This window comes from Pocillopora damicornis, chromosome 1 (genome assembly GCF_964200805.1).
Source record: "Pocillopora damicornis chromosome 1, jaPocDami1.2, whole genome shotgun sequence".
In the NCBI taxonomy this organism is placed as follows: Eukaryota; Metazoa; Cnidaria; class Anthozoa; order Scleractinia; family Pocilloporidae; genus Pocillopora; species Pocillopora damicornis.
In genome coordinates, this window is record NC_142670.1 from 35033090 (window position 1) to 35058042 (window position 24953).

At 35.6% G+C, this 24953-nt stretch overlaps 1 protein-coding gene, 1 long non-coding RNA gene and 1 pseudogene across 5 annotated transcripts in view; 1 reads left to right on the forward strand and 2 right to left on the reverse strand.

The window, feature by feature from the left end:
* Positions 1 to 5102: 5102 nt before the first annotated feature.
* Positions 5103 to 24953, reverse strand: part of LOC149053501 (diacylglycerol kinase theta-like) — a 70837-nt gene continuing 50986 nt past the window's right edge. For 2 of the 3 annotated variants that reach the window (XM_089202736.1, XM_089202727.1), the window contains exons 6-8: positions 8629 to 8719; positions 8151 to 8212; positions 7039 to 7305 (exon numbers count right to left, since the gene is read on the reverse strand). In XM_089202736.1, coding sequence (XP_089058862.1) covers positions 7245 to 7305; positions 8151 to 8212; positions 8629 to 8719 — 214 coding nt within the window. In that variant the 3' untranslated portion in view covers positions 7039 to 7244. Of the gene's footprint in view, positions 6638 to 6957; positions 7306 to 8150; positions 8213 to 8628; positions 8720 to 24953 lie in introns of those variants that run through there. The other variant, XR_016185532.1, reaches the window with a different exon arrangement.
* On the forward strand, positions 11967 to 15377 carry LOC149053502 (FK506-binding protein 2-like; annotated as a pseudogene). The gene is made up of 3 exons (XR_016185548.1): positions 11967 to 12442; positions 14185 to 14247; positions 14828 to 15377. The product of XR_016185548.1 is annotated as an FK506-binding protein 2-like (transcript).
* On the reverse strand, positions 16969 to 19587 carry LOC149053503 (uncharacterized). The gene is made up of 3 exons (XR_016185572.1): positions 19369 to 19587; positions 19165 to 19263; positions 16969 to 17218 (listed from the first exon to the last, which is right to left on the reverse strand). It is a non-coding gene; the product is annotated as an uncharacterized LOC149053503 (long non-coding RNA).

A 24953-nucleotide genomic window follows, 5' to 3' on the forward strand; every position in this document is an offset into this window, starting at 1 on the left:
TGCTATCAAGCTGGCGCACTTGGTATACTTGATTGCATGGTTTTGTACGTCACACCAATAAGACTGGGGTTATCATGTTAACGCTTAATCACCAATCAAATCACGATTCTAAGTCTGTCACATGAAAAAATTTACGAGAGCAGCTTGTCGGTCTCTATTTCCGGTAAGTTACAAACCCTTTCTCAGTTACTAAACCTAATGGGTAGATGAATTTAAAAAAGTCTTATTGGAAAGTTTGTTGTCGTCAAAGACTTAAGACTTAGTTGCGTTGTAAATGTAACTAACGTAACTTTTAATAATAAATCTGATTTCACACAGCTGGTAAATCTGAGGAGCAAGTGGAGGTTGAAGAGATTTCGGTGCCCAGTAACAAAGGTAAAGGAGATAATGGGTTTTGATTGGTCACTAACCATTAATGATTTTAACTTCTAAGTACAAACACAAAATTTAATGACTGTATACTAACTTTTTTCGTATCAAATAAATCATTTTCTAAAGGAGCTAAAAAAGGTGAAGAAGAAGTGAAGGCGCCTGAGCCTGACATGGATGTCGCAGAGGAAGGTAACATTTTTTTATAAATCAGAAGAGATAAATTCAAATTGGTCCACACATGCTTTATAAGGTGATGCATAATCAGTCTACTCAATTGGCTGAAAATCACTTGAATTGCTTAGTCGAAAGGTCGTGGTTCATATCGGGAGGTGACTTCATTGAGAAAAAACAAAAAAACCACACCACTTGGGCATTATTATACCTCCTCGTAACGAAGAGCCATAACTTTTTATACAATCAAACATTTATGAATTTATGAAGCCGTTTTACTAGTTTGTTTGTTTGGGTTTTTATGGATACAGAAATAATTTTCCCAGATACAGAAAACATAGCCGCCTCCTACCCCAGCTCATTGAATGGACATGGTTACTTTGATGTTGTGTACCTCAGTTTTCAAAACACCTCAACACAGACATGCAAAAATTTAATGAGCTTTGATAAGTGGCAGCCCTCTTTTCTGTGTTTGTGAAAATTATTATTGTATCGCTTAAAAGAAAATGAGCGCATTGTATTTCAATCTCTTTTCGTATTCCATCCAGGGGAAGAAGAGGTGTTTGATACCAGACTTTAGTTCTTTGTTTTCGAACCAAGGTAAATGCTTATTACGTCTTCTTTAATACTGAATACCGCTGACTAAAGGGTTGTGGAAAACAAATCCCTCTAAAGAAAATGGTTTTTTTTTGTTACATACATCTTTCTAATCTTATAGAATACGTGTAATATTTGACATGTAGAGTGAACTCTATGCTAAATTTTTTAAATCCTTGGCTAATTCAAACCAATTTCAAATTTGATATTTAACCGCAACTGTAATGATTGAAGTTATTGGAGATGAGGAAGGAAGTCTGATTTTTTATTGCTATAATATGCTGTTTGTCTTTTTTCAAAGTTACTTGCGAATTTTTGTCAGCTATCCCCTTCATTGTTGGCAGAAAGGGTACCAAAAAATTTTCAAATTGATCAATTTTTTTCTCTGCTTTTGTCGATGTATGATTTGAAAAATTACAATTAAAAAAAAACTTCTGGGTGGCGAGTATATCGCACTGATGAGTGCTCTCTCTGTATATGCTTGTATATTCATATCTGCCTTCTGTCCTTAAAGCACTGACCAGCTCACTGATTGACAGTCTGGTCACTTGACTTTCTGACCAACTGGCCAGTAAGCCGTCAAATTGAACTGACTACCTGAGCTATGACTACAGGCTGACTGACAGATGGGCTGATTATCTGCCTGACTGTTTTCCGGACTCTCCACCTGGCCAGTGGGCATGGTTATTACTAACTAGATTATATTATGGCTGCAATACACTTCAATGCAGACATGTAAACATTTAATGCTAGACTGACTGATTGTCGGGTCAGTATATCAAACAAACAACTAATCGATAATTAACTTTTGCATTCATGGATTACCATGCTTTTTTCTTTTGCGTCTGACAGTCTACAAGAGCCAAAAACATTGCCATCAGTATGGAGACCGCGAGTGCTAGAGAAAAACTAGAAAAAGTTCAAAGAAAAGGGAAAAAATAATTCTAGTAATCAATACGTATGGTCGTATGGTAACATCTTAGTAAAAAAAAAAAACGGCTTTTTAATCCCTTTTTTTTAGATTTAATTTTAACAATAATTAGTAATTAAGTATAGTTATGGTAATTATGGTACATTATGGTAATTAAGTATAGTTGGAGTGGAACATATTGTGCTATATCTGAGTAGGCGTGTAGTGGTAGTTCATCTTTCTTTTGTTTTCTTTTCCCGTTTTTGGTTTGTTTGTTTGTTTGATTGTTTTTGTAACATGTACATCTACCTGACACTTTAAGTCTGTTAGTTTTAGCGTATTTCTAAAGACCATGATTGCTACACCGCAGTTAAGTCGGATGGCTCAAAACGGAGTACAACAATATCAGGGGTGTAGCCAGCCTAGAGTCCTGTACCATTAAATTTTATCATATCACTCTTGCAAATTTTGAAACAAAAATTGAACTTTCTCAGGGTATATGCCCACGATAAGTCGAAAAGCTGGCTATAGTCCTGATGTAATAAGATACTCTATTCTGCATACTGATCTTTCCATCATTAAATAAAATATAGCTGAGTAACTGTTTTGATTTGCAATGCCTCACTGGTTTTAAAAGTAATGTTTAAGCTCATTTCCATGGAAAATGTTAAGTTTATTCGGAGCTTACTCATAGTTTAGAGGGGATTTGATGTCCCAGAAGAACTTTCTGGTAGAGTTCCTGATATAGAAAAGAGCATAGAAGGTTAATAATGTGATAAAAATAGAAAACTAACGAGCTTTAAAAGAATTATCAGATATTAATCTGCACAACAACTATTTAGATAATTCATTTCTAGGTTTTGTTTAAACACGAAAAATCATCTAAAATTTGACAAGAAAAACTTAGACAAATGCACGGGTTGAGGACGTCCACTTACAAGATATTTGAGGGTACCCTGGTAATCTAAATAGTTCATTTCTTAACATTTTAGAACTCATCCGCGAGCATTAAGTCATAAGGAGTTAAAGTGACGTTAATTTTGGGTTGTACATTAAATTAAAGAACTTAAACTTGCGGTTAAGATTTCCGCAGCTAGTAGACATTAGGCGGTACAGTAACAATCTGAATAGTTCGAACATTACTACAACTCGTCCGGCGAGTATTCAGAATACGTGTCGAGTTGTTTAATTTCGTTAGTATCTCTAGCTAAAAAAAAAGGTAAAAATGTCACACACACAAAAAAAGAAACATTTACTGGATAAGACGTCATGCATTAGAGATTTGACAATATATTGAAAGACCTAACTAGCTCATTTCTAGAATTTTTATAACTCGTATGAGAGCATAATGATAGCTAAAAGGTAGAGTGACGTCTATTTTCGTTATGTTACTACGTTCTTTATGAACGCAAATTCCTTAAAAAAGAAATTAGAAAGATGTTGTGGTAACGAGTAACAAGTCAGATATAGGATATTAATTGGTACAACAACAATCTGATAGTTCACTTCCACAACAAGCTTGCGAGTACTTTGCATGCAAACTACGTTTAGAATTGTTAGAGGAAATAAACAAGGTCAGAGTTCGTTTGTTAGAGGTTTTTATAGAATGAAAATAATTTAAATAAGTCCTGTCTTAGAGTTTTTATAACTCGTTTGCGAGAATTATAGTCATTAGTGACCTCTGTCATGGCTGAAGCCTGCCTCTTTACATAATTTACATTATTATTAACATTAACCTGAAAATCGACAAAAAAAGAAAAAAGGTCTTAGAATACCACTAACTTAGATATTTAGTAGTGTTTTTAAATCTAATTTTGTAGTCCATTTCTAGATTTTTTTTAACTCACAACGAGAATTCTAGTTAATTGTAGTATGTGGTATTTTTTTTAACTTTGTTCCAACGTGATCATTAACATGGCTTCTACAGTAAGAATAACTTGAATGTGTGAGTGGCTTTTTGAGGGAAGTAACACCGAGTTACGAAGAAGGGTTCCAGATCTACTGCAAAACGTTAACGAAGACTTCAATAAAACATCTTTATGACCTTACACATGAGTCCGTTCTCAGTTTACCCTGTCAAGGTCTCTAAGTCACGCTTCGGGTTCATCCACAGTGTGGATTATGTGCCACAATGACCTGTGACAAGTAAACTGATACAAAATTGCTTTCTGTATCTCTCATAATGTTGAACGTTTCGTTTTAATGAATTATTCAGTCTGAATTTTTCCCAGAAACTGAGCTGTTTTCTTTTAAAACCATAATGTATCTTCTTGACGCGACTCTCTTCGAGGTTTTTGGTTACACCCGATGTAAAAAAAGGGGTAACAAATATATATTTCCGGGAGGTTAGGAAACATTTTTAAGCTTTACATTTCTATCCTGAGACCTCCACCAAGGGTGGGTGGAGTGACGGTTGGCATTTAAAAAACCCTCAGATATGAAATCTTTACTGCACTGTGATTGGTTTAGAAGTCTCGCACCACCCTTTGTTCTGTTCTAGGGTGTTGACTCGTCATGAATTTTAGTCCTTAGTGACTGCTTGTGATATTTCCTTCTTGTCAACCGCTGAGCGAACTTAAGAAATTCAATAATTTGCCATTGCGGTTAAATTTACTGGGGGACTAGAATTTACGCTCCAAAGTTATATTTCCAGTGAAGGACTCGAAGGTGTAACATGTAGAGATACACAGCTAATTATGACCACACTTGAAAGAGACCTTCAGTTAAACCTGAGTAAATCGAGCCACAAACCCGAGTGAAACTAACTTAACTTAAATAACTTAACGTCTGTACAACCCACTAGAAGCAAACCCGAAAATCTTCCCTTCCATTCTACACTCTTCCTCGTGCTACACAGCTAACCTTGCCTCTGGAAGCCTGACACAGTGAGGACGAGCATAAACTTGGGGTAAGTGAGAGTAAAATCGAATTAGAATGAAGGAAGGTGTCATACCTTCCCAGAACCTCGCCAATTTTTGCTCGCTCTCTTTTACTCTTCTCTCCTCTTACCGCGAGCCAATCACCAGCTATGCCTTTAACGACAAAAAAAGAGGTTTTCTCACAAATTTAATTCACGCGGATCACATCTACATGAACTGATCACTTTATAAAATGAAACACATGGAGAAAAGGTAAATCAATAGAAGGCGTTCATGCATATTAGCTTCTCAATGAATATTTCTGCAGTTAAACCACTTTTTACATATAATTACAAATACAACATTCTTTTGAAATATACTCGAACTTATATTATCTTCAAATTCACCGGTGTCTTCTGTAAAAACTCCATTGACGGGACAAGCTAAGTTTTCAACTCCACCTCGAGACAGAGATTTCAACATTTTAGTTGGCACCTTTGATATACGATTGTGGAACACCAGGGTACGCGTATCGTCGACTCTCAAGTGTTTTCATTCCTATGTGAAATTGCGTTAGTTAATCGTATTCTTCTCACTTTTTTCTTAAGCATGAAATCTTTAATAAACTGTGATTCGTCTAGAAATCTCGCGCCACCCTTTTTTTCCTACATACGACTATGGAATACCAGGTTACGAGTTTGGTTCGTTAGCACGTAGCGTCTACTACAACGCCTTTGCGCATTTACGGGCGGAACGGGGAAAGACAGAATGTGGCCGAGACTAGTTCAGAATCATTATATACCACTTCGATAAACAAATCATGGCCGGTGTTAGAAATTGACTCCAATAGCACGAATGGTAATGTACACTGAAGAGGTTCGAATGGTGAGGACTGAGCCGCTCTCCTTGTTTCAACCAGCATGCATTTCGTGCGGGTAGAGTTTCACAATTGGTTCAATTTAACGCACTATAAAGATGGAATTTTAGTCTGCACTGTTTACAATACAGCGTATACCCAAAGCGATGCAAATGACAGTAATTTCCTTTACAATTTCGAATTACATTTTATCGGCTAAAGCAATACTTAACTGGATGAAACTTTACAAGATTACCAAGTTAAGTATAAATCAGAGCTGGAAAAAATATCCAGTATGGTTTCTAATTAAGCTGCCATAAGCCCGGGGTAAGTGTTTAATCATCATAAAAAATAGTTCTTGTTGCGCTGGGGCTTGCAGGAGGGCGAGACGAACTTGTGGGTCTTCTTTTGTTTTTTATTTTAACTTTCCTCTTCGATAGCATCAGCGCCTAAAGAAAAAAATAAGTGAACTTACGATGAAATTTCGAGAAGTGTTCGATGGCCGTTTGGGTTCTAGTAATATTTTCGTAATTCTTCAAAGAATTCCGAACCAAAGTCGTCCGGTTATAAACGTTTTATTGAATTATTGGATGCAAATGTTGACAAAAAAATAATAATAAAAAGTTTCTCAGGTAAAAAGATAGAACTAAATTGATTTTTCGAAATGTTCTAGTTGCATTTTTAACACTGAGATATGCGAGTCCAATCACAAGCCTTTCATTTTCCCCAAACGGTAATCTTTTACAGCGTCGTTACACAGTTTTCTGTAAATACCTGTGTTAGTATGGGCCGTACAATCACATTACCAGGAGGCTGCATTCAAGGTTCACCATCTATTTGTACGGGCATCTCTGATTTTAATTTGATGTTGATCTGTAATGAAGTAAAAATAATTGTCATCAATTAAAAAAAAGCATTGAAGCGGATGAACGAAGAGGGTAAATTTCTAAAGAAACTGTGGTTCTGCGTCGGTGTGGGGGGGGGGGGGGAGGGGGGGAAAGGGAAGGGGTGGTATTTCATGAGAGTGTTTTTATCAACTGATTTCATAAAGTAAATATGCAGAAAAAAATGACGCTACGCCACTGGTGGGAACATAGTAACGTGAAACACAGAAATTACAAGAGAATATTACGAGGATAATCAACTTATGGCTTCATTATGTTATTTACTGGATTACAACCAGACATCTATACCTGGGCTCCCTGTGCTAGCCGAATACCAGTCCTGATTCCACTTTGAATCTGACCCTTTCAATAAAGAATTCGTCTCAATTAAGAACTAAGGCACCATTTTTATCGCTAAATAAAAACGTTTCTTATGCAAATATTTAAGAAGAAAGGAAAAGGCAGGATACAAAAATTGTGGCAGTTAGTAGAAAAAAATACGCGGAGCAGATTGGAGAGAACAGTATGGTGCATATGCCTGCTGATGTTAGGGTGTGAAGGGTAAAGATGGTGGTGATTCTGACTCACTAGGTGCATTACTCCCTGAAGTCCAACCACCTCGACAAGACCGTCACAGTGACAAGCTGGGGAATGACCCTGCAAAAAGATTCAAGCAATTTCAATTGTGTGTGGAAAAGGAATCCGGGATTGCCTTTATTTCGTTTAACTTTGCTTTGCGATTGGTCCAGATAATTCAAGCCACTCTCTGAACCAATCACGGGCAAAACTAAAACCAACGGTGGTTTGGTCATTTGCTACTTCCCGTGCTATTGGCGGTTTGGACAATTCTACTCTTCGCACTTATTGGCCTCTTTATAGCTAATGCGCTGAATCTTTGAGTCTTTTCCAGACCTCATCTTCTAGGGACAACATATCATGGTTATTTTATCAGTTGTTTGGTGCTAAGAATATGAGCAGATATCACCACTAAATTCATGAAGTACTACATACATCTTCTTTGTCTGGTCCCCATGCATCTGTGCCTGCTCCCCAACTGGCCGGAAAACAAATTTTAAAAAAAAAGTTAAAGCGCAAAATTTATACAAAAGAATAAAAGACTTTACAAGTAACGAAGTAATAATCGCAGGTCAGCTGCTATCAAAGCAATCTCAGAAAAGAAGCCTTAAAAATTCAGACTTTGACTAGAATCGAACCCTGGCCTCCCAGATAATAGGCGGGGACTGCTGCGAAGCCACGTGATGTGAGTGAGACAAATTTTAAAAGGTTGTTCGTTCCCGTAAAGGAATCAGATCATAATTATATGAAACAAATAATGTTGACCTACACGAATCATACTTTCACCGGGGATAAAAACTGTGCAGCTTAAAATTACTTGTTAAAGCCGATGTTCAGCGATTTTCTTGCAATTAAATTGAAAATCTAACCACTGCAAAGTTAATTCGAATTAATTTGATTGACCTCAATTTCCAGCTTTTACTTACCTGCCTATGTTCAGAATTACAATTCCTTCTGGTGTTGGTAAATCAAGTTTTTTGCCATCAATCTGCAGCGAAAAGGAAGTAAATAAGATACTGGTCTCTAGAAAGTTAAAGAGGACGAAAGGCAAACAAGCACCGCAAAACGCCAAAACAAAACGCCCAGGTGTGATTGGGGCATGAAATAAAAATTGTGCAACTGATATACATGCAATCATTAATACAACTGACAGACGATGATGATTTGGACCGACACTCGATGCTAAGAAAGTTAATTCTGATACAGGGGTTTCAATAACCTTTTTCTATAAGCAGCTGTGGATGGTAAAATAGGCGGCTGTGCCCGAAAAGGGGCAGTATGGTCAAACCCAAACATGAGCCCACTCGCAGGGTAAACAAAAGGCAATAAGAGGTCTTATAGTCAGCGATACACCCCTTTTATTGTGATCAGCCATTCGATACCATCGTTCTACAGATTAATCACCTCTATTTCGACCTCTTGAGTAAATGTCCGCGAGTAGCCTTTGACCATTTTCTTTATACCTGCTCTAAAGTAAACTCCTTTGTTATGAAGCCTGAAACAAAAAGAAACCAAAAAAAAAAAAGGGGGGAACTAGAGATTAAACACAGTCGCACTAACAATTAATTGCAAAACACAAAGTCGGGGGTTTTTTTTAACCTCAACGGAGGTTAAAATTTATCCGGAGTTTGAGTACATTAAACGCAGTAAAGATGAAACAACAGTAAATCTCAGAAGACTATGGAACCTTTGTTACCATCCAATGGCTTTCGCAATCAACACTCTTTTTCTTCAATCGAATGCACTACGACTAATTTTGTAACCTGTAAATTTACTCCTTTGTATCCTCACCTGCTATGGAATTTATCAGGTGCTTCCTCCCTCTGAAGATGAAAATCTAAACAAAGCTCAGCTCCAATTCCGATGCCAAAGTAATTATTCATGGTAAAAATACTAGGATCGTCTTCTCTTCCTCCCATCGAGCCAAGCGCACTGTCGTTTGACATTTTATCTGGAACATTAGTGTCCGCTGAATCAAACATGACACACCATCTATCAAGAAACACTTCGTGTGCCTGATCAACGGCCACGTGAAGCGATACAGGACTCTCGCCACCAGAGTAACCACCTCCCCGATGGAGAACACGAGAGAGATCATTACCTGTAAGTTGAGAATCTCGTTCAATTTTCCACTCATTTTCTAGCTGCTATAGAAATCACGAGAGAGATGAATACATGTAAGCTGAGAATCTCATTCAATTTCCCACTCATTACCTTGCTACTATAGAAATCACGAGAGAGATTCATTCATACGAGAGTCTCATTCAATTTCCCACCCATTCTCTTTTCACATTGCTATACCACCCGAAACGGCAGCTTTTCAAAATACGCTATAACGGTTTTTCTACTAATTTAAACCTCTGCTATTAACCGTAACTTGAAAATGCATATAATTACCGTATAGAGTTCCAGACTTGCAGTAATCAATACTACTTGATTTACTTTCAAATACTACGAACTTTTCAGGCCTAAAAAGGGAAAATCTGCATGACTTTCCAGGGTCTCTATCGCTTAGAAAACACGAATGACTAAGTCATGATTAGTTTCAGATTTCTATCCCATTGACCAAGTTTGTCGAACGAGTCTTGAAATCTATGACATATCGCAGAAAAACAAAACGTACAAAGGTACTTTTGACTCTGGAAATAAATTTTCTTTAAGTCGTGGGGAACACGAATACTTTGGAAAAAATCCACTTACCAATGCCAAGAGGAAGAACTGCTGATGCAGGTAGCTTACACTTTATCTCTTAAACAACATCATCCAAACATGACAGCACCAAGCCAACTGTGCCATTACCACCACAGATCAAGACACGAAAATCAGAGATAGATCTGAAAGCATAAACTCTGAAACAAAGATAAAAATCGATTCATATTTTAGATATTCAGAGATTTAAAGACGATGGGACAAAGCTGACAGAAGAAGACAAGGCTTATAGTTTTGAGTATAGAATAGCTGTAAATGATTAATTTGGGAGGCAACCTATACAACAAAATATAAATCGCTCTTCTGCAGGACGACGTCATATAAGGAAAACTAACCGCCATGCCTTTTTTGGACTAAAAATTTTACATCAATCTTTACCACTTCCTTGCTTGTTCCATTTTGAAAGCGAGGCTTGGGGGGAGACATTGGGTTATCTCATGTAAATATGGGTATCGCCCTTTAAAGGGTGCAATCTGCACTGGAAAGATTCTGCACCCACCCATATCTGGCAGTTGGTCAGGGAAATGAGGACTCAAGAAACGTACATTAGCCCCTCGTAAAACAAAGGTACTTGTTTAGAAGCATCTAAAAAACACACAAAACAGAACTTACTTTCTCCTAGAATGTTGCCAATCAAAATTTTGTATTTGCTTGTGTCAAGGCCAACTGGGAGACTACCAATGCAAATGCATAAACTGCCCAAGGGTTCTATGTTTTGCCTCAGGTAGAATCCTGTGAGTTTCATTTTCCTTACAGACTTCTGAAAAGAAAAGAAGTACATTAACTTTTATAAGGAGTCTAACACCACCAGATGAATATAAGATCTATAATTTATCATTGAAAATCACCTTGCAGTTATCAAAGGAAGTTAATAACAAAATGGGCGCAAAGACATGAAACTATGGAAAGCAAAGTTGTCACCATCTTACCACCATACATTCAATGGCTGTAACTTAAAAATAAGAAAAGTGGAAGATAAAAAGGTAGAGGAGCCCTTCACCCAGATAATTAACCCTTTACACCCAAAGATCAGTGTGCATATTCTCCGTGCTGTTTTCTATACATTTCCTACGGTGCTGACATGGAGCTTTTGGTTAACAATCAAGAGCTCTGGTATTTTTTGATCATTATTTAATTCTCATGACCTTAATGTTTGATTCAGGGGTGATACTGTAAGGAGAAATTAGATGTTGGTCAGTCTAAGGGGTAAAAGGGTCAAACTATTATACTGTTTAATACTACATAACTACATCTACTGTTGACTTACTACGTGAGAGGTTGATGATTCTCTGTTAGCTTCTGTCCTTCAAATGACAACCAATAAGTTTTCCAAATGTACTTCCTATTAGTTTTTATTTACAAAATTATATTACATTATGATTTGTGTATTGGTAAACAAACATTAAACTGTTTGTCTGATGATGTCAGAGTCAGGCTAATTGATCGATCAACATCTATTTAATCCATCAACACCTTCATCAGGTGTTGAGGTCGAAAGTTGATATGTCACTATTTGTAGCACATTGGTTTGTAATTATTGGTGGATTATAGCTTGCTGTCATTGGAGTATTTCGATACTCATTAATTATTACCTTAAAGGTCTACTTTGTTACTGATCAGCTGTTATGCTATTTGATAGTAAGCATTTCAATTTCATCATCTCTACTGACGTATTAGATTTGTGTATAAGTTGAACAGTTAAAGTTAATATCTAACCCTCTACCACCTTGAGTGTTGTACTATGAATATTGACAAGTTTTCAAGCAGAAAGCTAATAAGAAGACAGGTCCTTAATGGTCGGCTAATGGTCGAATAAATGAACATTAGGTTATATTGTTTGATTCAGTATCAAATTTTCATGGCTGAAAACATAAATATGTATCAATCACACAATGCAGTGGACTGATATGTTGATTTTGCAAGTGCAGTGTATAGGGGCCATCTGATTACATCAATCAGAAATATAAAACTATGTAAAACCATACTATGTAAACTTGACATCATTGACATCATTGACAATATGCAGACCTCCTTCCCTGAAGAGTTTAAGTGAGATGTGTCTTTGTTTTGCCTTCTTTAAGTGGTGCACTGTCGCATTTTGGATGACAACTACGGCTGAAAGTTTATTAAAAGGCATATAAAATTATATATATATATAAGGAGTGTATCTTCCACTATGTTCCCCAAATTTTTTCACCAAAGAGAACCATCACTTCTGGATGCGATAGAGGGTCAATCTTTTTCTCCGATTCTTCTGGGCTCTCTCCGTCCGCCATATTGAGTTGATGTTCATTCCCAGGCTTTCTCGAAGTGCAAGAAGAGTTGCGCCTGCCTCCGCTTGCCACGATAAGATTACAGCCGACATTTCAATACACTCAAAGATCGCGTAAATTGGATGATGATTTCCAATGAAGAACAACTTAAGATTGTTGTTCTGTGGTACTTTTTTTTTTCATGTGGGTATGCTGCTGGAGCTAAAAAGAAGAAGGATCTATAAACTAATGTTGAGGTATGTGAAGAGATTGAAATCTCAGACAAGCTTCTTGCGCTTAAATTACTGGTAGTATTTCTTTGTGATCGATCGGGTGCTAATTTCTGCAATTTTGAATTTTGATTTTATCTTTCTTCGAAAAAAAAAAGCGAGCATTTATAAAGTCTGTGAAATTGATATTATTTGAGGGAAAATTCACGAAATTTGTCGCGATAACCTACCCGCGCGGATTTTGTTATGCAGTCGAGAAAATTAGAAGATTAAGTTTTTAAACTTTGCGTACGTACGGTACGTACGGGAGGAGTTTGGGTGAACTTTATGGCAAAATATGTTATACTGAAAAAAATCAATATTCGTTTGTTCGCCAAACGTGGCTAAGCTAAAGCTTGTTGTTGGAATATCGATTAAACTGTTGATATGTATTGTGTACTGTATGCCAGTTGATAACACTTCTGTCGTAAATGTGAACGAGATTAGTCCTTCGCGGGCGAAAGACACTAAAATATCACGCGATATTTTTTTTTTGTCCTTTTATCGCGGTATTTGTTTCATCGATATTCAAAATAATATTTTTCAAGCGCTCCTCATGGAGAAAAAGTGGAAAATTAAATAACTATGAACATTTTTGCTTTTTTGTTCAAATACATGCACACTACATAATAGTCTGGGCTATTTGAGAAGGAGTGTCACTACAGGTGGTCTAAAGTGATGCTAGAAATTAATAATTTGTTACAAATCTCGTCTCCTGGAAGCAGTGATTAGGTTAACATCATGGCTTTGACATTCTAGTTTATATGAAATATAACTTGTAAGGACTTAAAAGCATAGATCTTATTAGAAATCTGTAGACTGTTCTTCAATAGATGGGTGCAACTGGTTCACATGTGATTCATACAACGTAACTCATACAATGTAACAATGAATCATATTCATACATGTACCAATCCAATAAGCACAAGATTTTAATTGTAATATATATTTAAGAGAAAAAGTATGATTTGTGCATTTCTGAAGAGTAGTTCAAATACCTGACTGTGTATATATTGTTGAATTAAGACAAACAAAATGGAATTGAGAGGGGAAATTCCTACAGTCTCATTAAAACATTCACTAGAATTTTCATTCAAAGTATGATGTTGAAACTCAGTAGAATATGAGTGACACAACATGTTAAGAATATTCTCAAAATATTTATACAAAAAAAAGTACAGGCCACTATAATTTTAGCAAGAAAACATGGTCTGCACATTAATCTGAATGTTCTCTGATCTGTGATGGCTTTTAGTTTTCTTTTCAATAAGCTATTTTATTGCCAAATTTGGAAACTGGTGGGCAATGGACATAATCAAGTAAATTGTGTTAAATTAGATGAGTATTGTAAATACAATTAAGTGAGGGGGCAAAATCAGATCCAAGGGATTAAAGACATTACTTAAATTCCCTCTAGGGTTTGCACAGAATGCAGTTATTTAATTTCTTAAATTATAGAAATTTTCACACTAATCAGGAAAGAATGCAAAAATGAGGACTAATTAGTCTAGATGAAATTTTGAGTTTTCAATTCTTTTTCTAGTTTAGAAGCTTGACTAGTAGAGCTAGTAAATATGTTTATGTTATGTCATTATCTGTCTGCACTTGTTGGTTTTATATCAGAAATCTCAGTCCTTGAATATTTTAACTGCTGACTTGTGTGTAATTACCATATGGACAGACTTTCCATGAAGTATTCTATATAAAATCATATGATCTTTCTATTTCAGTACAAGCCTGCTACCTGTGAGGACAAAGCAGATAATGGCCACATTGTGTCTGTTCACTATACAGTATGTACATATATGACTTTGCTTCTTACTTGAAAGCATTACAGTGAATTCCTAAGGAAAGGATGCTCTCACATCCTTACATCTTTCAAGCCAGAAATTTGAACCAAAATTGTTTTAACCCTTTCACTCCCAAGATCTAATTTGTAATTCTCTTTACTATCTGCCATACAATTCTTATGATGTTGGTTCAGAGAATTTGGTATTGGATCAACTTATCATCCCATGATTGACATTCCTCTCTATTCTCATCACTTGCCTGCTTGATATTGTATTGATATTGTAAGGAGAAATTCTGTCTTGATCACTTGTGGGAGTGAAAGGGTTAATCACTTGGGTGCCAAGCTGTTATTAGTAAATAGAATTTGGCATCCTCTCCCTTTAGCTTTCTGTTATCATTTTAAATTAGACTGCCTAAACAAAAAGACACAAATAAACCGTCAAAATAAAAAAAAAATAAAAAAAACCAACAACAGCACAAAGTAAACAACAACAAAAAGTAAAAACCTGTTCTCAATTCTTATTAGAAATGTAGCTATTGCAAATGTTTGAATTTCCTTAATTTTTCAATGAACTCTTTTAGGGTACACTGGTGAATGGACAAATGTTCAACTCATCCCTAGCAAAAGGAAGGGAGCCACTTGAGTTCCAGTTGGGCAACGGGAAGGTTATCATTAAGGTAACTTGCATTAGGACCTCTGATTATTTTGCTATACTATCAGGATGATTTATTTTGGATTCATAAAGCCATTAAGCCAAAGTGATCAGTCAACTGCTCTCTAGAACAAAAAAGATAAAACATTTTAAAATCATGAGCTGACGAGAACACATTTTGGCAACAATTAAATTGCATAAAGCATGAGAAAACTCAAGTGAGCACTTGACTGGCAATTGGTTTTATTTTTTAATCTGATATGTTGAGAATATGGAGCAAGTGTTCTTGGCCAATCACATAGAAACGTGAAGTAAAACCATAAAATCAAACATGGTTACTGTCAATACTTACACAAAGTCAAATAAAAATTGTTCTAATTGTTCTAAGATTTTGACTTCTTTTACTATCTGGTTTCTGACTCTTTTCTAAAAGTTCCTAGTTAACCCTTTCACTCCCATGAGTGACCAAGACAGAATTTCTCCTTACTATATCTGTACCATATCATGTAAACAAGTGACGAGAATTAAGAAAAATATCAATTATGGGATTACTAATTGATCCGATACCAAATTCTCCAAACTGGCATAATGAGAATCATTTGGCAGACAGTAAGGAGAATTGCTATTGAAATCTTGGGAGTTAAAAGGGTTAAAACAATTTTAGAGATGCTAAGATATCCCAATTCTTCATTTCATGTAAATGAAGTATTCTCTTGACTTATGATTTGGGAATTATTTAGCTACTATAGTTTTGCTTACAACTATGTGACATTTTGTTGGTCATGTATACATACATAGTGAGGTATAAAAATTATAGGAGGAAACATTAAAAGCTAGACTAGAAAGGAACCACTGTGTCCTGAGTCAAGTGTTCTTACTAGTGAATTTGATCATATGAGGTTACCTTTTGTGATATCTAATACCTGCTTAAAATTTTACTTCTAAGCGACAAGTTGGGGTGCAAAAATTGTGCCCATGGATTGATACTATTTTCCAAGTTCTATTAATTTGAAATAAGCTATTTGCAAACATAACTGACAACAAGATTGGCATGGCAACTTTTAAGTAAAACTCCCTTTGGGCTTCATAGCCCCTTACTGTCTTAACTGCCTTTCTTATTCTTCTTTTCACATTGTTTATTCTCTACAAATAAATTCAAAAACCCCTTTTGGTTGATCATTTTTGTAGCTCCCTCAAATGAGTTTAAAGAAGCAGTGCTCAGGCTGATATTTTTTAACAGTCCTCGATTCTATTTTTTCTCTTTTCAGTGAAAAAAGAAAATTGATCATCCCTCCTCACCTAGGGTACGGAGCTCGTGGAATTCAGAATGTTATTCCTCATAAGTAAATGTTGATTGTAAAAATGATCATGGAGGAACAAAGGGGGCCTGTAAATACAGAAAATGGCACGAGCGGAAGTGCAAGTCCTGATTTATTACACAAGTGATATTTGGGAAATTTACTTAATTGAACTTGGACGATCATAACATTTCAGAACGTCACAAGCAGCCATTAATCATTAAATGCAAAAGCAGTTTGTATGATTTTTTATTTTTAAGTCATTTTCCAAATCTCTTTGTATGTCCTCAGTCACACATTACTTAGAATAAGAAATTTCCAACGAGTTGGAAAATGCTAATATTTTCTTTGTAATGGCAATTTGATAAAATAATTATGACATTTCAACCAAGTTTAAAGTTTTTTGAAATATTTAGAACTTAGCATTTCTTGTTTGTCTTTAATTCTGAGGACATGCAATATGTAAATCCTGTGTTGCAATCTATAACTTATTTTATTGAGCATGAGTCATTGACCAGTCATGATTGAGATATCTGTTGGATATGTGGTAATAGCCAAATAGGGAAAAAAATTTATTTAAATTTCTTGTTATAACACGGAATGGGAATGGTCAAGAAGCCTTTCCTTTTCGCTCCCTTTGCAAGATTTCTACACGGCCCCATTTTTCATTATGCAGATAGTTTATGGATAAAGAAAATAATGGCAGAAACAATATTTTGCCTTTAGGACTACAACTTTGATTTGTTTTAGAATAGTATGGGGCTATAAAGAAATCTTTCTGCTAATCGGGATATTAATATTATTCTACGTTACTGAATAAGCAGCAAATCCTAACATTTTCTTATTTTTGCTCTATTCACACATAGCCGACTCTGTACTTATTTTTACCACCGAGCTCATGTCCATTAAGAGGAAGTCGCTTTTCGATCCAAAGTTACTGCTGCAAATAGGATTTTGGCCGTTCCTGGCTGGAGTGATTTTGTACTATCTGTATAGAAAGGCATGTAAGAAATCTGGAAAGCCTGAAACAAAGTCGAGCAAGAAAAATAAAAGGAAGTAATAAAACTGTGAACCTTTTTATTTACGAGGTTATTCGTAAATGATATCACAGTATGCCTCTTACTCGGCATCAGTTGACTATGACACGATTTTGTACCCTAATTTGGGAAACTTTCCATGCGCAACGCTTGAAGTTCGTTGACCACTCTGGAGCAATCAGCGTAGAAACCAGAACTCGGTTAGTGATTGATAAAGGTGACAATCAACCCTTTAACTCCCAAGATCTGATTGTCAATTCTCCCCTCTAGCTACTACACATTTCCTTGTTAATTGATTACGAGAATTAGGTGTTCAATCAAGGAAGTAAATTGTACCTGATGAGTCTGAGTGTTCACATTACCTGTTTGCTGTATAATATATGAATACTAGAGGGAGAAGTTACTTGGTAATCACTTCAGGGAGTTAAAGGGTTAAAGTACATTGCCTGAAGCGCGGGCAAACGCGACTGACCAATTCGCGACTAGCTTTTAATTTAGATTTGATTGGTTGAGAGGATGGTGCGAGTTTTCTGGACCAATCACAGAGCGCAGTAAAGCAAACCCAAAGAGAACTTGGCTTGCTTTTGACACTTCACACTTACTTTAGACAGCGAAGATTGTTCTACATTTTCTTAAGAACCAGTCAAATGATCTATCGAAAAGTATTGTCCGCCTCTATTTACGATTATTCAAAGGTAATGCTATTCACGAAATGACATGGAAAGTCACGGTTAGTAGAATTTGTTCGTTTGCTCGTAATGGCGCTTCTACATGTTATCTCTCTTCTCATGGTTAACTGAAGAGATAACTTTACAAGAAACGAGGGGATTTAATTTAATTTAATTCAGCTTTCGCTCCCTGAATTCTTTCGGTTTCTGATGTGGAAGCCCGAATTGAAAGAACTTACCGAAAGTTTAGTTTAGAAGAACTCATAACTATGCTTAAATTTTTGTTCACCGAAAAAATTAGGAGAATCCAGGCATTAAATGACTGAACGTGAGGATTATTAATTAAAATGCCAATAAATACCTTTCCAAGTCATTTTGCAAAGGAGTGAAAAATACCCATGGTGTTTAGGCCGCATGTCAACCCAATCAATGATATATTTGCGATAACAAATTTGTTTGGAAACCAATTTTACGCAAACAACGAAAATGATTTGAGGAGTAAAAATTTACATAAGTCATTTGTAAGGTCAACCTTAACAGTAGTGATCTATGAGAAAGGCTTTAAACACGCTGTCCCCCGCTGACAAAAAATGGATATCTACATATAACACAACTCATCACCTGACGGATATCACCCGCTGTGAGCGTGTGTGGGTGTGTGGGTGTGTGAGAGGAGGGGGGAGGGGATTGGGCGATAAGGGAAGAAGCGGGACTGCCCGCTCCTAGAACCGATCAGATCAGAAAATTGTAAAATACCCCCCCTTCACGAACTGAGAAAAAAAAGAGAAAGTGATGGTAAACTATCAACCGGCTGAGGAAGGTCCTTGTGGGGTAAACTTGAAAACCTTGCCCTCTAACGGAGAGTTAAACTCTAAGAACCTCCCCATATCAAACTCTTTCCCCAGTGCGACGAACATTTGTTTTTCTCGGTTCCAAGTGTACGCAACCACTAACCCCAGGTAATGCGCATGCTCTCTGTTACGAATTTTCAAAATGGCGGACAGGTCAAAGAGGGAAATTAAAAAACACAAAGCGGTTTTGCAATGAATTCTCATGATACACCCTCGTTAGAAAGGCGAATCCGCGGAAGAAAGATACAAAACTGTATGATATTGAGATCGATATGATATTAAATCGATACCGAGGGCATGTTTAATTGCTTTCCGCCACGATTATTAGCTTTGTTGACAGCTTTCTGAAGGCAGAATACTTTCTTTCTGAACACTTCTGATATGCGGCTATTGATTATTACACCTCGTATACCTGATTGCTCAAACACTTTGTTTACGATTGTTGAAAGGACCGACTCATGGTTCTCCGTCTTCGTCTTGACATTGCTTTGAAATAGTATAGACTAGTAAGCTGAAACGAAAAATTAATCTGGGAAGTTTACGAAAAATCCAGCAAACAAGCTTTAAAAAGGCATTTATTTAGACTTCATACTTCAATGAACTTCACAAATCTTACTTGTTTATCTTGTAAGTAAACGATGGCAGATTAATTCCCGAAGCGCTTTCTGAGTTTCCCGATTCCTCTCCTACTGCTTTCACGGTTACAAAACAGGAAAAATCAAAAGGAGGAAGATACAGCTGTTTTGAAACGCCATTTGACGAAGGTAAATCTGCTTTTTGTTCGACACTTTACATATCAAAACAAAGGAAATTTGTCCCTCTTTTTGATTCTGGCGGTACATTTTTAATTTGCGACTGCGTAAAAGAGATATCGCCCGAGACCCTGCGCTCGGTCGTGTTTTGATCAAAAACGCCTTGTTAATTTCACGCAACCGCTCGGAGAAAAGGTAAAAATGACGAGGGAAAAACTTTACCTTCAAGTTAGAAAATTAGCGAAACAGAAAGCCACAATATTTTAGTTTAATATTTCAGAGGTACATTGAGTGCTTTTTCCGTAGAGAATCCGCACGATGGTAAAACATTCGAAAATTACACACGATTTGAGTGGGGTGTTGAAGTGGGCGTGGTCACTACATTCATGTTAAGACTATTTGTACCCCATGAGTTTGATATGAGTCGGTAAATAACATATTTATCTTTCCACTGACGGGTCATTTTCAATCCAGGGACATTATATCGTGGAAATAAGTTTCGTTTTCGAGAAGTTGAGAAAATGAAAATGCTTTTGAGATGAGATCCGTAGTTTTGGATTCTCGGTTCAAAAAAGTAAGTCAGTGTTAATGAAAATAAAAAAAAAATGTATTTAGGGCAAAAAATTTGGCATAATTTGGATTTGAAAGTCAAATACTGTTATGAAATAATAAAAGCGTTGGTTGCCGATGAATAGTCACGTCAGTCATATAATTTAGTCAGTTTATTCAGTTCATCGCAACATTTTATAAATTAGTTTTTAAAACTGCTCAAAGAGAAAAGGGAGAAGAAAAAAAAACAAAAACAAAAAAAAATATACCTTATTTCAGTTCCTCTTTTGAGGTAGACGTGGACTTAAGAAATTACGTGATGGAAATTTTTGTCTATTTAAAACTCTCAATTTATTAAAAAGCAACAGTTAAAACAGCTGTAAAACCCTTTACCCCTTTGTGAATTAATTGTCTTCTGCTTATGCGGATAAATGCGATCAGATTCTTTCAGAGTAAAGGGACAATCAACATTCAGGTACTAAACATAAGAGCTTCGTTTCTTTCTGTTCTTATTTCATAATAGTTTAATTCATCTCTCTCGCTCACTATACGGTACAAAAGTTAGATTTGAAAGTAGAGAGAATTTTTTTGTTGATAGGACATAAGCTTCCTAGATGTTGACAGATGGCGATCCTTTCGATGACATCATTTTTGTTATGTTTGTTACCACAATATTTATCCTAAACTATTCTAGCTTCTGAAGTTCTGTAATTCGATCATTTTAGTTTGTTTTCTCTATTTTTGTGATTTTTATGTTATAGTTAGGTGCATTTTCCGCCTTTTTTGAGAAACAAAGGACACGAAAAAAGTTAAACAAATTAATCGACTAGTTGATCGACATAGAAAAGAGTCTAAATTCTTCGACAAACACAAATAGTAGTATTATCCTCGAAATAATAAACAAGAGTGTATGTTTTGTAATGGTATTTTCCAATGGAGATTCGAATTTTACTGAAAGGGAAACATATTCCTTGTAAGTTGTTCAAACGTTAATTTGAAAGTCAAATGACACCTGAGGAAAAAGACACGAAGAAGTCAGTTTGTGAACGATAAACAGTTATATTCACAGAGTATCGGACATAATCTTTAGAAAATAAAATTTACAACTCTTCGATTTTGTGGAATTTTTCCAGAAGCCTTGTTCAAAAATCTGTCCTGATGAGAGATTGAAAAAATTGCTGAATTAATTATTCTTTTACGTGATATAGAAAGCGCGCAACGCATACAGATCTTTTTTCCTGTCAGTTCTTTGATGATGTGCTGTCTAGCAATTTTTGCAGTAGAGTGATAAAAGCGCGATTTCTCCTTCTATCGTCAATATATGATGATATTGAACAGATTTACTTTGATAAGAACGAGACCGGTTAAACCACAAAATCGAAAACGTAACATTTCTGTGGCTTTTCTTCATCTAAAGATTAAAAAACACTTTTGAATAGTTTCTCGCGACATTCGCACCATAAATTATGCAAAGTATAACTAGTATATTTATATAGATATTGAAACATCTGTTGTTTAAAGGGCAATAGCCGTTCTCTTGCCAAAAAGAACGAATAGTAACGGTTTTAGAATTTAAGGTAAATTTTAGAACAATGAAGAACCTAGTTATTCTATTACGAGCTCTTTTTATCTAAAGGTGGCGAGCCTTCCTTTTTATTGCTAGATAACTACATGTACACAGTCAGTACAGATGTCGATCCTGTCGATGAATATGCTAGGTGCTTTACCACAATATAGTTTCTAATATGTCTAGAATATTTTTCCACTGCAAAATCAACTCGATTCCTTTCAGTTTTAACCATTGTATCTGTGAGTTATGCTCTAGGTGTGCATTTTACGCCCTGTCAAAACCAATACACGACAAAATGAGTAAAACTTGAATCAATTCATGATGACACTTCATTTAATCCATCGAAATCTCATTTCCCTCTACCAACATCGTTATATTGTCAAGAAAAATGGTGTTGAGAATTTTGGAAAACGATCAACTCGATCAAATGAAAAATTCAAATGACATCAGAGCACAAACAAGAAGCAGGCAGCTTGTAAAATTATCAGCTGAGTGATGGATAAAAGGATAACTGTTCACAGCGCGAGGATTTCAATTTATTTCCTCCAAAACTCTTATTGTGTCATCAATATTCTTGCTGAAGGGGTTGGAGAACACCACACGGGAAAAAAGAAGCACTTTCTTTGTACGAAGGAAAATTCCAAAAAATTTTTACATTCTTTCTTTTTTACATTAAAAACGCATGAACATAATATTACTTAATTAATATTTACTTATATACTTTATATTTACTTTGCGCCACGGTGGGAATTTTGTTCAGCGGTTCAAAAGGAATAAAAATCACCTTTATATTTCTTGTTTAGAGGATGAAAAGCGCCAAATATAGTATGGAATATTTTTATCGTTCACCATGAATTAGCAATAAGTTTATCAACGATTCATCTCCTAACTGAATTCTAAATAAGCTCAGTGATCACATTGGAATTCCTATTTCTTATTTTAATGCATTGTTAAGTGGTCTGTTAGCGAGAATTGAGAGACTGATCTGATCCAGTTTGGGTGCATGTCGATGAACTACGTAATCAAACCTGAAAATATGAACTTATCGAGATACTTTAAATGGCCTCTTTTCCGAGATATTTTGGCTGAAAAAGGAAAAAAAAGCGTTGGTCGCCGATGAATAGTCATAATTAAGTCGGTTCGTTCAGTTCATTGCAAAATTATATGAATTAGTTATTAAAACTGCTCAAAGAGAAAAGGGAGGAAAAAAAAGAGAGCCAAGTAGACCTTATTTGAATTTCTCTTTTGAGGTGAACGTGGACTTGGAAAATTACGTGATGGAAATTTTTGTCTGTTAAAACTCTCAAGTTATTGAAAACAACAATTAAAACAGCTTTAAAAACCTTAATCTTTGTGTGAATTAATTATCTGCTTATGCGGATAAATGCGATCAGATTCTTACAGAGTAAAGGGACAATCAACATTCACGTCCTAAACATGAGAGCTTCGTTTCGCTTCGTTTCTTTCTGTTCTTACCTCATAAAATTTTAATTCATCTGTCTAGCTCACTTTACGGTACAAAAGTTAGATTTGAAAGTAGAGAGCAGTTTTGTTAACTAGGATATTAACTTCCGAGACGTCGACAGGTGACGATCTTTTCGATGAAATTATTTTTGTTCTGTTTGTTACCACAATATTTATTCTAAACTATTCTAGCTCCCGGACCTATAGTTCTTTAATTAGATCATTTTAGTTTCTTTCTTTGTTTTTGTGATTTTTATGTTATCGTTAGGTGCATTTCCTGCGTTTTCTGAGAAACAAAGCACACGAAAAAGTGAAACATAATTGTTTTTTCACAGCACTTCATATAATTTCTCAGAATCAAGTTTCTCCTCACCATTAACGGTACATTTTCAAGAAGAACGATGTTTAGAGTTTAGGAAAATTGATCGACAGCGAAAAGAGTCCAAATTCTTTGACAGACACGAATAGTAGTATTATCCTCGGAATAATAAACAGGAGTGTTATGTTTTGTAATGGTATTTCACAATGCAGATGCGAATTTTACCGAAAGGAAAACATATTCCTTGTCAGATGTTAAAACGTAAATTTGAAAGTCAAATGCCATCTGAGAGTAAAGACACGAAGCAGTCAGTTTGTAAACGATCAACAGTTACATTCACAGAGTTACTCTTCGACTTTGCCGAGTCGTCTTAAAAGCTTTGTTCAAAAATCTATGTTTCGATAAGAAAATGAAAAACAACTAAGGAAAACGAAAATATATGCTGAATTAATTATTCTTTTTACGTGATATAAATAATCCTTTTTCTCTGTAAGTTCTCCGATGATGTGCCGTGTAACAATTATGGCAGTAGAGTGATAAAAGCGCAATTTCTCCTTCTATCTCCAATTTATGTGGATATACTTAAGCAGATTGCTTTCGAGAAGAGCAAGGCCGGTTAGACCACAAAATTGCAAACCTAACATTTCTCTGGCTTTTCTTCATCAAAAGATTGAAACACACTTTTAAATAGTTTTTCGTGACTTTCGCACCATGAATTATACAAAAGATAACTAGTATATTTATATAGATATTGAAACATCTCTTGTTTAAAAAGCGATGGCCGTTCTCTTGCCAAAAATAACGAATAGTTACGGTTTTTTAATTACAGATAAATTTTAAAACAATGAAAAACCTAGTTATCCTACGAACACTTTCTATCTAGAGGCGGCGAGCCTTTCTTTTGCATTACAAGATAACTGCATGTACACAGTCTGTAGAGATGTCGATCTTGTTGATGAATGTGCTACCTGCTTTACCGCAATATATTTTCTAATATGTTTAAAGTATTTTTTACTGTAAGATCAACTCGATTCCTTTCAGTTTTTAACCATAGTATTTCTAAGTTATGCTCTAAATTAATTCATTGAAATCTCATTTCCCTCCACCAACATCATTACATTGTCAAGAACAATGGTGTTTAGAATTTTGGAAAACAATCAACTCGATCAAATGAAAAATTCAAATGACATCAGAGCACAAACAAGAAGCAAGAAGCTTGTAAAATTATCAGCTGAGTGATGGGTAAAAGGTTAACTATTCACAGCGCGAGGATTTCAATTTATTTCCTCCAAAACTCTAAATGTATCATCAACATTCTTGCTGAAGAGGTTGGAGAACTCCACAAGGGGAAAAAAGAAGCATTTTTTTTGTAGGAAGGAAAATGTTCAGCGTTTCAAAAGGAACAAGAAATCACCTTTAAATTTCTTGTTTAGAGGATGAAAAGCGCCAAATATAGCATGGAATATTGTTATCAGTCGCCATGAATTAGCAATGAGTTTATCAACGATTCATCTCGTAACTGAATTCTAACTAAGCTCAGTGATCAC